The sequence below is a fragment of the Balearica regulorum genome, chromosome 10 (genome assembly GCF_011004875.1).
Source record: "Balearica regulorum gibbericeps isolate bBalReg1 chromosome 10, bBalReg1.pri, whole genome shotgun sequence".
Classification (NCBI taxonomy): domain Eukaryota; kingdom Metazoa; phylum Chordata; class Aves; order Gruiformes; family Gruidae; genus Balearica; species Balearica regulorum.
This window is the reverse complement of record NC_046193.1, coordinates 626,351-638,579: the sequence shown is the minus strand read 5'-3', so window position 1 is coordinate 638,579 and position 12,229 is coordinate 626,351. Positions and strand designations below refer to the sequence as shown.

The 12,229-nt window shown below is 38.8% G+C and overlaps 1 protein-coding gene across 5 annotated transcripts in view; it reads right to left on the bottom strand.

Moving 5' to 3' along the window:
- FAM120A (family with sequence similarity 120 member A) overlaps positions 1-12,229 on the bottom strand; it is a 53,892-nt gene that overhangs the window by 33,536 nt on the left and 8,127 nt on the right. For all 5 annotated transcript variants that reach the window (XM_075762646.1, XM_075762644.1, XM_075762648.1 and 2 more), the window contains exon 3: positions 8,647-8,729. In XM_075762646.1, the coding sequence (XP_075618761.1) occupies positions 8,647-8,729 (83 nt within the window). The remainder of the gene's footprint in view (positions 1-8,646; positions 8,730-12,229) is intronic.

Genomic DNA, 12,229 nt, shown 5'->3' with positions numbered 1-12,229 from the left:
CTAGTTGGACATTTCCTCTAGTGCAAAATGCTTTCTCTAATAAGGATACATCCATATGTATGTGTGTGTATCAGAAAACATTTTATTTTGACATCAGTTTATATTCTAAATGTAAAGTGGTATTGGAACTGAAAAACAAATGGAGAAAAGGAGTATCTCAGGGAAACTAATTTTCAAAATTCTACAAAAATTGGTCTAAAAATCATTATTTGAAGATTACATAGTTTAATAATTAGTGTTTTCAAATTTTATGTATTTGATTATCTGCAGTAGAATCCACTCATACAGCTTCACGTTATATATAACATTTCAGGCAACAAATTACTTTTATATTATACATCAACAAAGAATGATGTATGGATTTCTCCTGTTGCTATTACATGAGCGTAGTGACTTTCTCTTTCAAGCATTTCAATATCAACATGGTTATAGTGCTGGTTACTCTTTTTGCAGCCACAGAAGAAATTCTTAAGATAATTCCATCGATAACAAAGTTTCAATATTCCAGCACTAAAATAATTGATGTTTCACCATGCAATGACAGATGTGTCTGACCTCCCATATTCACCAACTATTTTAAATGGATAAGAAACACACTTAAATGCATGCAAAAAATTTCCCTCGAGTTCATGACCTGAGCCCATACAGACCATAGATTTGTCTATAAATCCGAGACCACGGTACGGTCAACTCAAAATGTTAGGGAAATGATGAATTCCCATTGATTCGCTGGTCACTGACTCCGTGAGTTTGGAAAGGTAAGAACCACTTTGGACTCGGTAGCAAAAGTCCTCTCTGTACTAAGAAGAGAGGGCTGGCAGAACTGCGTAGGATGATGTCCAAAGCCCCTACAGACAAAGCTCCCGCAGCTCTGTGACTGGCTGCTGCAGATGGATGTGCTGTACCAGGAACTTCTAGACCCAGTTCTTTGGCCTGATCCCTTCTCACGTTCACATGGAGAAAGGGAGGGGAACTGGATAGTCCTGGAAACCCTGGACTTCCACCTCAACACTCTCAATAGGCTCCTCCTGAAAATAAACTGAGGATTATTCAGCATGTGATTATGGGAATTACTGCTGTTACATGTACTGCACGATCCTGTAGGAACTTCAGGTGAAGCAACTGTTATGGACCATAGTGAAATTCAAAGCAGTGAGCGGCGCTGCTAGCTGGGCCTGAAGAACTACTCAACCGTCGGCAGCTTCTGTTACTTTCCCTCTGTGCTGCACAACACGCGTGCTCGTAGGGGCAGAAAGAGGTCTCTAACTACGTGTCCTGAATTTTAGAGGATGCCTGAGGAATTTCTAAAAATTCTGGCTGGATCTCTGTACAATTCTGGAGCACTCTGTCCCTGCCTATGGGGGGCAGCTAGGTTTTTGCTTTTAACTTTGCAAAATTCAGCTATTCAAGACTTGGGAGATCATTATTAACAGTTCTATTTTTTAAGATAGAAGAAAACGTGAAAAATCTTTATGCTTGCATTCTACACAGAGGTATCACACTTTACTAGAAAATACTGCAATTCAGCCTTGTCAGACATGTTTATGCGAAATCCTGGTTAATACTTCATTAGTTTTATCTTTGCAGCTTTAACATCTGTACCACAACCCCTTTTTACTTCATATGGAGTCTACCATATGCATTTTCTTTCCTGCCCTTATCCGATCCATTTATTATACGATTTCTTAGATTGCCGCCCTTCATCATTAGATCACGGAATTTTTGCCAAAATTCCCATTTTTATTAATTTCCTTCTCTTAATGTCTACTTTTTACAAATGTCAGGATAATCTCTCTATACCTGGTCATTCTCCACCACAGATGAGCTCCGTATTTTATGAGCCTAAATTAAGAACAGTTCTGTTCAGTGTGGTCAGTGGCACGGTAATTATTTCCCTCTCAGACAGTAAATTCTAAATGTTCACTAGGGTGCATTCTGAACATACACAACAGTACTAACTATAGATCACATTCTCTTGTAAGCTTACAGTCACAAATACTGATGATAAAGTTTTGCACCCAATCTGCAAGCAGAAGCAATAGATTTTCTTCTCACTGGTAACCTAAGTCATTTTATGAACACCTACCATCTTATTTGTATGTGTAACAATTACACATCTCTGAAGCGGCTGAATCATAACATGGCTGTGTCATGTCAGATGTGCTCTCTGCAGTCCCTTGGAGAAGCCCTGCATTACTACCAAAGCGGTTCTGCAGTCTCTGCTTGAAAATTCAGTGGATGAAAAGAGTAAGCCATCTATCATTAGTTTTATGCGATGACCAAGATAGTAATATTTAATATACTGTAAGCAGGAAGACATTGCATCACTCTAGCACTAATACTCAGCTCAGACCCTAGAAGTAGGAAGCTCAAGTGAGACAATATATATTAAGGGCTTACTATGCGTATTGCCCCCAGTTTAGCTGCTTTTAAATAATTTAAAACAGCCTAAAGACCTCCCAGGAGCATATTCTTAATTCCTGAAGGGAGACCTTCTGATAGTATGTATTACAGATTTAGAGACATTTCAGATATTTGGATTTTATTTTCTTTTATTCTGTTTCAAAGACGTCCAGTCTAGATGTGAGAACACCCTCAAAACTAAAAATGTCATGACCTACACAGAAGTCAGAAATGAAAAGTGGAGAAATAAGATGTACCTTCCTGATATTATAGACAAAAAGATTTTTAGTCATTTTAAAACTTTTCAGAAATCCAAAATTGTAGATTTTGTACTGAATCATAAATAATGTTTCTAATACCCTGTCCATTAAAATACGGGCTAAACCTTACTACATGTTAGGTATGGGAGAAAATAAGACTTAACAACAAAAGTTATAGAAAACGTTCATAGTTCAAGCTTACTTTTAGTTGCACACAAAGGATTTCAGAGCAAAATCAGCACCTTAATTTACCAATTTCTCATTATAAGAGATTTCTTCCTACAAGCTATTTTTTTGTTATTGTCTACAGAAGAGTTTCAGACAAGCAACATGGAAAAACAACTTTGGGAAGGCAAACATGGAGGATGTGGTGGATCACACACTTGAAGGTGATCAGGTCAGAAAGCATGACATCTGAAACCAGCACCATGTCTTTGCTAGTTGTAAAAGAACTACTTCAATTTCATGACAGATCACTGACAAAAATCATTAATGCACTCTGAAAAGATTAAGTGGGGAAAGGAAATTAATTCTCCGTAGATATTTGTCAAAATGAGAGGCAGACAACAATATTACAAGCCCAGAAGCTACAAGATAAAAATGTCTTGGTTTTGACAAAATAAACTTGCAAAAATGCTCTACTGAAAGAGAACCAACTCACACGTGCATAACTCCACGGGAATATGAGGATACTGTAGAAGGTACCTAAGATACACTTGGGAACAGCTCCCCAATTCTGGGACAACTCCAGTTGCCCACTGTCGACAGGAAGCAAAGCCTTTAAAAGCTAATCAACCCAAGTACCAGCATTTACTGTTGTGCCTGCTGGAAACAGATAATCAGTTTAATTTTATTTTCAAACCATTAAAAAAAGAGACCTCGAATATTCAGTTACTGTGAGGTGACACATAGGGAACATGGTTTTTTTTCCCCACTGGTGAGAGAGAAGGCTGAAGATATGAAAAATACTACAACAAATTGCCTGGGTTTTGCTATTTTTGTCTAGTAATTTCTACTAGGGATTGCATCCAAACTGTTTGGATCTTGTATCAGCCTTTGAATGTTAAAAACATTTAATCTTACGAGCTCATAGTGCACCTGATCTAATGACAAGCTTTCAGAAGAGGCAAGAAGTTCCCTGGATGACTTAAAATCCTCTCAAACCAGCAAAGCTCAGCTTTTCCCTGAAGACTGTGTTACTCCATTAGAAATTCTTTCTCCTCCTCCCTCCACCCTGGTTGGAAACTGACCTCCTCCTACTTTTGCATGTCTTGATGGTAACAAGAATACACACAACACAGAGATCATTTGCTAACAATTTACACGCATAGGACTGAGAAAACCAAATCTATGCAGAGGAACAACAATGATGTCAGAAAGAACAGGGGAAAGCAGAAAGACAAGCCAAAGATGTGATACGGATAGACTTCATATGAGGCAACCTGTGTGACAACCCTGCACAGCACCACGAACTCGAGGGCTGGGCTGCCATCCCCAGATGTCTTTAGCCCTAGACAAGCTAAAGGAATGAGCCAAAAAGAACCTTAAGAAATTCAACAACTACAAAAGCAAAGTCTTGCACCTGGGCAGGAATATCCCCTGGCTACTCTGCAGGCTGGAGATGTGCCAAAAAGGACCTGGGGCTCTTAGAAAACCGCAAGCTGAACATGAGCGAGCTGCACCCTGCAACCGTGTAGCAGAGGCATAGGCAGCAGATTGAGGGATCCTGCTCCTCAGCGCTTGTTAGATCACCTCTAGAGCACTGCATTCGGTTTTGGGCTCTCCAGTACAAGCCAGATGTCAAAAAGTTGAGCTAGTTCTGCAGAAGGCCATCAAGATGATGAAGGAGTTGGAGCACTTGCTCTATGGGAAGAGGCTGAGGAACGGGGCTTATTCAGCCTGGCAAAGACAAGGCTTTGAGATACCCAACAGTAGCCTTCCAACACCTACAAAAAGGTAGGTATCAAGCACATGGAGCCAGGCTCTTCACAGTGGTGCACTGTGGAAGGATGAGAGACAACAGACATAGCCTGAAACAAGATGGGTTCAGTCTGTATGCAAGGCAAAAGATTTTTACCATTGGGACTGTCAAACCGTGGAGCAGGCTGCCCAGACAGGTTCTGCAGTCTCCAACCTTAGGGATTTTCAAGACTAGTCTAGACAAAGCCCTGAGCAACCTGTTCTGACCTCAAGCTGACCATGCCTTCAGCAGCAGGTTGTACTAGATGACTTCCTGAGGTCCCTTCTGACCTTGTATCATCCTACGATGACCCTTGCCATCAAAAAACCAAGAGACAGACACTTACTTTAAGCATATCTTAAGAGTACCACCTTTGTTAACTGAGCAGCAGCAAATTACCTAAGCATCTACTTCACCTATTAGTCTCCTTCTGGCAGACACCCTCTGAAGTCAACAAAGAAAGACAGGAATTTCCTAGAGCAATTCAGAGAAGCAGCCTAACCTGCATATTTTGGATTGCTGTCTGGAAGCATCTCCCTTTGTCTCTCTACCGAGATGAAACAACAAAGGAGATTAGCCAACTAATTTTGCCCAGTAAAAATAGATGTGGAACAATGGATGGTAGGCATATCAAGAGTTTGCCAAAGACAATCCAATGATTTCATCCTTTCAAAACCATCCTAACGGGAAGATGATCCATTGCAAATGAAGAAGGCAATCTCAAAGTTTCCCTGCGTACTCCTTTTTTTCAAAAAAGGAGATTGCATTAAGACTTGTTTCTAAGGTTGCCTTGTGAATAGTCAGCACTTCTTTGGTGGTATGTCCTCCCAAATAGATACTAATTCATTCCAGAGATAAGAAACTGCCTTCCTAGTATCATTCTGGTGGTATTACACATTGATCTTGAAGCTCCATCCTGTAACAAGCTTTCCCAGAATAAGAACCAAATTGTCTTTGTCTTAAAGATAAATCCCAAAGCACACAAATAAGTAGTAGTATAATGCTAGTTTCCAAACAAGGTCTAGGAGTCAAATCATTTCTCAGGAAGTCTACCACCTCCTCTCTTGTTTCGATTTCTGATCTAGGTGGTCATTTCAGTGAACTCTGCTCTCAGTTATGTAGCAGGATGCAAGCACAGGTTTACATATCTCTTGGATGCATTATCTGTTTACAGCGGGACATTTAGACAGACAAGACCCTGACTCAGAACAGTCTGCAGTGTCAGTTTTTGACCCTTTTTCCCTTTTGCAGCAAGACCAATTCAAACCTCTCTAATTTAAATTTGTCCATGGATCTTAAAGAGTTCTGCTGAGCTGATGGTCATTGCTGGTGTCTTCTGAAAGGCATGGCTTTTTATCCAGCATCTGAAGATGCTGTCCTGACTGTTAGGTTAATGTCCTTCTAGATGCGAAATACGGATTCTTCATTCAAGTTTCCATTTCCCTTCCTTTTTCCCATTTCTACTCAGCTGTTCCTAGATGAACACACCACCCTCATGTCCCTCTGTACCCCAGACAGAAGTACAGGTTCCTCAGGTTTGCTTTTTTTCACCTTACTATGTTGACACCTGAGCAGATACACCGATTTTCTCAGCGAAAACTGGTGGTTTCTTTTCCAAGTTACACTTTTTAATTGGTGAACTAGCAAAGCTTCTCTCATAGGAAGAGTTACCATTTTGCTAGATCATAATAAAAGACTGAGAAAGAATGCAGAAAATAAACTGTACATTATTAACTGTCATAGTTCTCACTGAAAAGCAACAAATCAGGCCGTCGGGAACTGAATCTGTTAGCTCTGATGCTCAAGACCATACTGTCTTAGATACAAAACATTAAAATCTTTACACGATGAGAAAAAGTTTTCCAAATCCTGACTTGAATGTGGTGTGGAATTAGAGCTGTTGTTCCTGAGTATGGAGAATACTCAATAGTAACTCTAAATAGACACAACAAAGTTTCTAAGTATGCCCAGGGATGACATCCTGGGCAACCACAGCAACTTCGCCCATTTCCAGTTTTCGTGACAGCTTCCACTTTCTGTAACTGTTCTGAAACTACTTCTTGCTATCAAGCTTGTGGCTAATATAATTGTGTCTTTTAGGTTTTTTTAAGCATTCATAAAATTTACAAGGAATATTGCTTTCTGCACATCTACAATTAACAGAAGAGGTCTCCACAGAGAGAGTTGTAATGACATCACTGATATACTAGTATGTCAAATGAAATTAAATTAATGAGCTACTGAAATAGGTTATAATTTCAAGCCATGAGCACTGTTGATACTGAAGCTAAAAAAACCCTAAGTTTTTCCATGACCAGCAACTAATGAAGGTTGGTTTCCTGTAGACTTGTGTCCTTGCTGCTTTAGCCCTTCTTCTTTCTCTCCCTTTGACATCATTATCAACCAGGAGACAGAAATGCTGTGGTTAGTTTGGGGCTACGTACTTAACAACTGGCCAGCAAGCCGCTGTGAAATTAAACAAATCATGTGTTGTGCTAAGTAAGGGCACTAATTTGGGTCTTTTTCACTGATAACTGTATCGGTTGTCACGGAGCCTGCAACAGCCAAATGGGAACCGCTTTCAAATCTGATTAACATTGGCCAATAGATTAAATAAATGCAGGGAGGACTGCCTAAGACAGCCCAGTTACGTGCTAAAGAAACAAGTTTCATTTCCTTAGGATGACAACTACAAAGCCCGATTGGTGTTTCCACTGAAAATGTAAATCTAGAAGCACAGATGACAAATATCTAATTTTCATTCCAGACAAGTAATTCAGTATATACTTAGAAGGCTTTTCAGAAGGTCGAGGTGTCTGAAGTCATATTCTGAACTGGGTGTAAAACAAGGCTACTCAGCTTATAACACAGGAAAGTATTCTGAACATCAGAAAGTTTACCAACCACTTTGAGAGAAGTCCTACATTTTATCCTTTTGAGTAAATAATGAAAATACAGGCACAATCTTTCATTTTTTTCATCTCAAGTTTTGTAAGGAAGTAGCGAACATGCATGCATATTTTGTTTTGCCACTACAGTGTGATGACACTTACCTTTCTAAACACAGGAGTGGCAGCAAAACAGGGGATGAGCGTAACATCAAATTGTCACAGCTGTTCACTAAGCATTGCATGTACGAGCCTTAAAAACTCTGCTGAAAATCTTGAATCTGTTTTTAAATTCTGCCTTCAGCAAAATAAGTTACAATTTTTCAATACTTAATAAACTTTTGGAACAGAAGGAGGAAAAAAACCACCTATTTTTGTGTAGATATAACAAAACAGTCTTACAGAATTTACAAAAAGCAAACTGATTTGCTGCATGGTACACCTTAGAAGAAAGGAAAAAAAAAGATGTGTCTATTATGGCAGAGAGAAAAAAAGGTCACCATTAGCCCCTTCTTCGATGTGTCCAGTTTCCCTTTTATAGCTGTCTACTTGGCAGATGGACAAAGCAAGTGTGATGAAGCAGCAGAACAGACATACTGTAAACTAAGAGCATCAGACACAAGTTACTTATCTCAAAAAAAAAAAAAAAAAAATCTACTGAAGGCCACATTAGCTTTCTTGTGCAAGGTATTCTCTAGCATATTTACACACTAAGAAGTATAGAAAACTGACAATTACACTCAAACTCAGATCAGTAGAAAATAAAACAATATGGTAGAAAGATATCCAGCTAATTATTTTTGACAGTTGAAGAACATGACTAAACAAAAAATTCTCCTCTTAAAAAAGGGAGAGTATGAAGCTACATTCTCCAAGCAAAACCACACTGAAGCTACTGAGTGCATGGCTCGTGTAGCTGAAGGGCAGTGAGGGGGATCAGAGAGGCTAAGTTTAGCCTTGTAAGGCTAATCGCCCCATGTATCCTCTGCAGTCAACAGAGGAGGGACTGGGACACCAGAGGGTGACTGAGAACAAGAGCCCTGCATAGCTGCTGGGAATTAACCTATGACACTGCTCTGATCAACCGTTATGATTGATCTGAGCTTAATTGCTAGTAGTTATATTAAATTTGTACCTTAAGTGAAGCTAGTGGATGTTCTGGACCAAGTAAACTCCAATGAAAAGAAGCCAAATCTTCATCAGGTAGAATATGATTACCTAGAACATAATGCAGAATTTTATTTAAGTACACCATAAAACATTACATACTGTTTCTACACGCAGCAAAACAAATTTGCAATCAGTCCTCAAATCCTGATCAAGAGGATTACCAAAGAGAGATTAAACTTGCAGGTATCTTTTTGTTACTCCAGAAAAAAACTAATTAGCATGCTGCCGCTGCAGCAAGGTACATTTCCCTCTGTTTGAGGAGCACTCTTCCATGAAACCCAGCTGACTTACAAAAGCAACGGAGCCAGTCACAACACATGGTGTCAACCTCAACCTGGCATGTCCTATTAGGGACAACAGGATCCAGTAATGCAGGTGCAACAGTGCGGGAACACACTACCGCTCTCCGACACAAACTGTAAGCCCTTCCTGCATCATCCACATCGGAGCTACCTCGGGAATCTGCACCCTGTGGGTCAAGCAGCAAGCCACCGGGCAGATTTATCTAACCCTCAGCAATGCTGGCAGCTCCGATGACACGTAGCAGGTTCCCAACTCCTGACCTGACCAGGTCAGACAGGAGCCTGGGCCGGCAGCATCAAAGTAATTGGGCAATTATGTAGTTGTTTCAATGAATAGAGATAGTGGCTATATTTACCAAGCCGTACATACCAAATGGAAGATCACTTAAATTATGTTGGCTTGTGTTTTGGGGTTTTTTTTCTCCAAAGCACATCACGCTCAGGGAAAAAAAATAAATAAAAATTCTTACTAGGAAATATTTCAAACATTTGAATTAAAGACCAGTTCAGCAACCACTGACAGAGTTCATTTTACAAAGAGCTAAACAGAATGTATTACTGCACTTCTGGTAGAAAACTTAAGGGTATTTTCAATATCTGTTTTTTATAGAGCAGCAGCTTAGCAGTGAATGCATAGTTCTCATTGCTGTTAATTTATTAACAGCTTTTGTTTTGGTTTTGAAATTTCACAGTTTGGACAAAATCTTGAACTCTCACCTACTCAAAGAATATGACAGGATTCTCTGAATATGAGAACAATTGTTTACTTTCTTCATATTTTGCTTGTAAAATTATTTAGTTTGCTTTTAATGCTCTTTAACATGTGAAAACCCAGAAAAACATTCATTGCCTGTGACTTGTAGATGCCCTCTTAGAGAGGGAAGTCTTTGTGTCCAATCAATACTTCACCTACTGCTGAGATCTCCAGCAAGGAGACATTATGATCTTTATTCATTAAGAGCTAAACTCTAAACTTACATCAGAAAGATTCAACAAGTTTGTATACAAACAGCCACATTCTTACAAATCTAATCAAGGGAGGATTAGCCAGCCTTTATAATGCAGGTCTGAAAAAAATCAATTACAGCCAGACCACTAGACAGTTTTGTGATAACAGTAACTCCTGCAGATGCTAAGATTACCTTTTCAAATAGTCAGAGCTTCCACCCAAACCTCAATCTTGTTTGCTCTCCATCTGTCATTTCAGTTAATTCCATCTCCTTGAACACACACAGGACAGTCTGACCATTTGATTGCCTCTCACCACATACCAAATCGGAGAATTTAGGGTGTTGAAGTGCAGGCAGTGTCTTCTGTAGTCCAAATAGGAAGTGATGCCTGTACTTACCTTACATAGTTCTAAAATTTTACTGAGAAACAGAAGGAGACTACATAACTAAACACATTACAAAGTACTGTCGCAGTGGGAAAGAGATCAACGTTACATAAGCAACCTCTATTTCTTGACCTGGCTGAACAACCTCAACATATATTGATTTTTCCCATTTTAATGGCTTATTATAGTGTATGCCTTAGGTTTTTTTAAAGCAATTAGATACTAATTGAAGCCACTGCCCTTTCTAAAGAGTTCACTGAATTACAGCCCTATACCTCACACTGTGTTTGTTTTTCTACTGCTGAAGCTTTTTTTTTTTAAAAAAAATCATTGTGAAGTATTTGAGTCAAAATTTACAAGAGAACCCAAATCAACTCCCTGTTTACATCAACAGCAACTAGGACAGAACTTTTTAAGAGCACACTCTCAGAGGACACAGTATCTTGGCCCCATTTTACCCATGACAAGAGGTAGTTATATTACACTCATATTATAAAGCTAGAACTACAAAACCCTTCTGCATGGAAAGCTGTAAGAAGGAAAAAGCTATAAACCAAGCCAACCAACCACAGTGTATACATAACCTTCTCAGAAAGTAATCTTTAAAAATTTGCCTAGTTGGTACAGTTAGAAAAATATTTTGCTGGAATACTTCAATACTTATCCCTGAACATAACTCAATCTCAAATAATTTGCCACTGAGAACGTTTTTTTAATCGACCGGTTTGGTGTCATTCCTCAGGCTCCTCCAACTGCTGAACGTTCGGCTGAATCGTTTGAGACTTTTTCCTCTTTTCAGCATCCCCAAATTAACCCTTGAAGTTAATGACAAGAAGGTATCTGAAAACAAGTTTGAGTTTTCCATACAGAAGGAAAAAGATGTGCAGACCTAAAGCTGCATACTGATACAGCTATTGTGATAGTTTTGGCCTTCTGTAATTGTGAACATTAAACCAGCAGCTTAACTGCAAATACTTCAGTATACATTACTTTATTCCTAAACAAAGTTCTAGCATGGGGAGTTGCACTGAGGTACCCAGAACCAAAGAGCAATGCAACAGATTCATATGCCTTCCCATGTAATCAAGCACTCACTTATCTTTTCCTACTGTGATTTTCTTTATTCTACTTATCAGGTTTGAGAGATACCCAAAGAGGCCACAGGAGCAAGGGCAGAACAACCTGTGATGCCAGACAAGCCCTCAGATATTAAATAAAAATATAAGAATTTAGATCTGAGTGAGCTACCCTGCTTTAAACATATGCCACACTACACACAATTATGTGCCTATATGCATTTAGTATTTCATTAAAAAAATAAGTTACTATATTCCTAAGGTTGCAAAAGCTAAAAAATGTTGCCAGTACTTTAAGTTAAACAGTATCTGTTTGTTGTAAGCTTATATAATCGTTGTTTATATCACCAAATACCTAAGTTTTATAATAGTCACTAATGTTAAAAAAAAAAAAAAAAAAAGCCAACAAAAACAACCACCTCATGACGGGAAGACCTCCAAATTATCTTCTGTTCTAACCCTGACTTCCATAAACTTCACTCTATTCTTCTTACTCATACTGAATACACACACAAAAGAAATGCAAAAGAAATCGCAAAACTAAACTTGTAGCTGAAGTGGGGTTTTTTTAACCTTTGTACCAATTTGGGAAAAAAAAAAGCTTCCAAGTATCTCTCTAGTAATCATGTGAAATGACATCAAGTTTCTTTCTCCTAAGAGCAAGCTGAAAAATATTTTGTTGTGTAAGATATCAAGGGAGAAAAATATTCCAGAGCATAAAATTGCAAAACCTTCAGAAAATTTACCAGAATATTTTTCAACTACAATTTAATATAACATTAAGCAATGCCTTGACCGGCCATGCAGCTGTAAGTCTGCGACAAGTTAAACCAC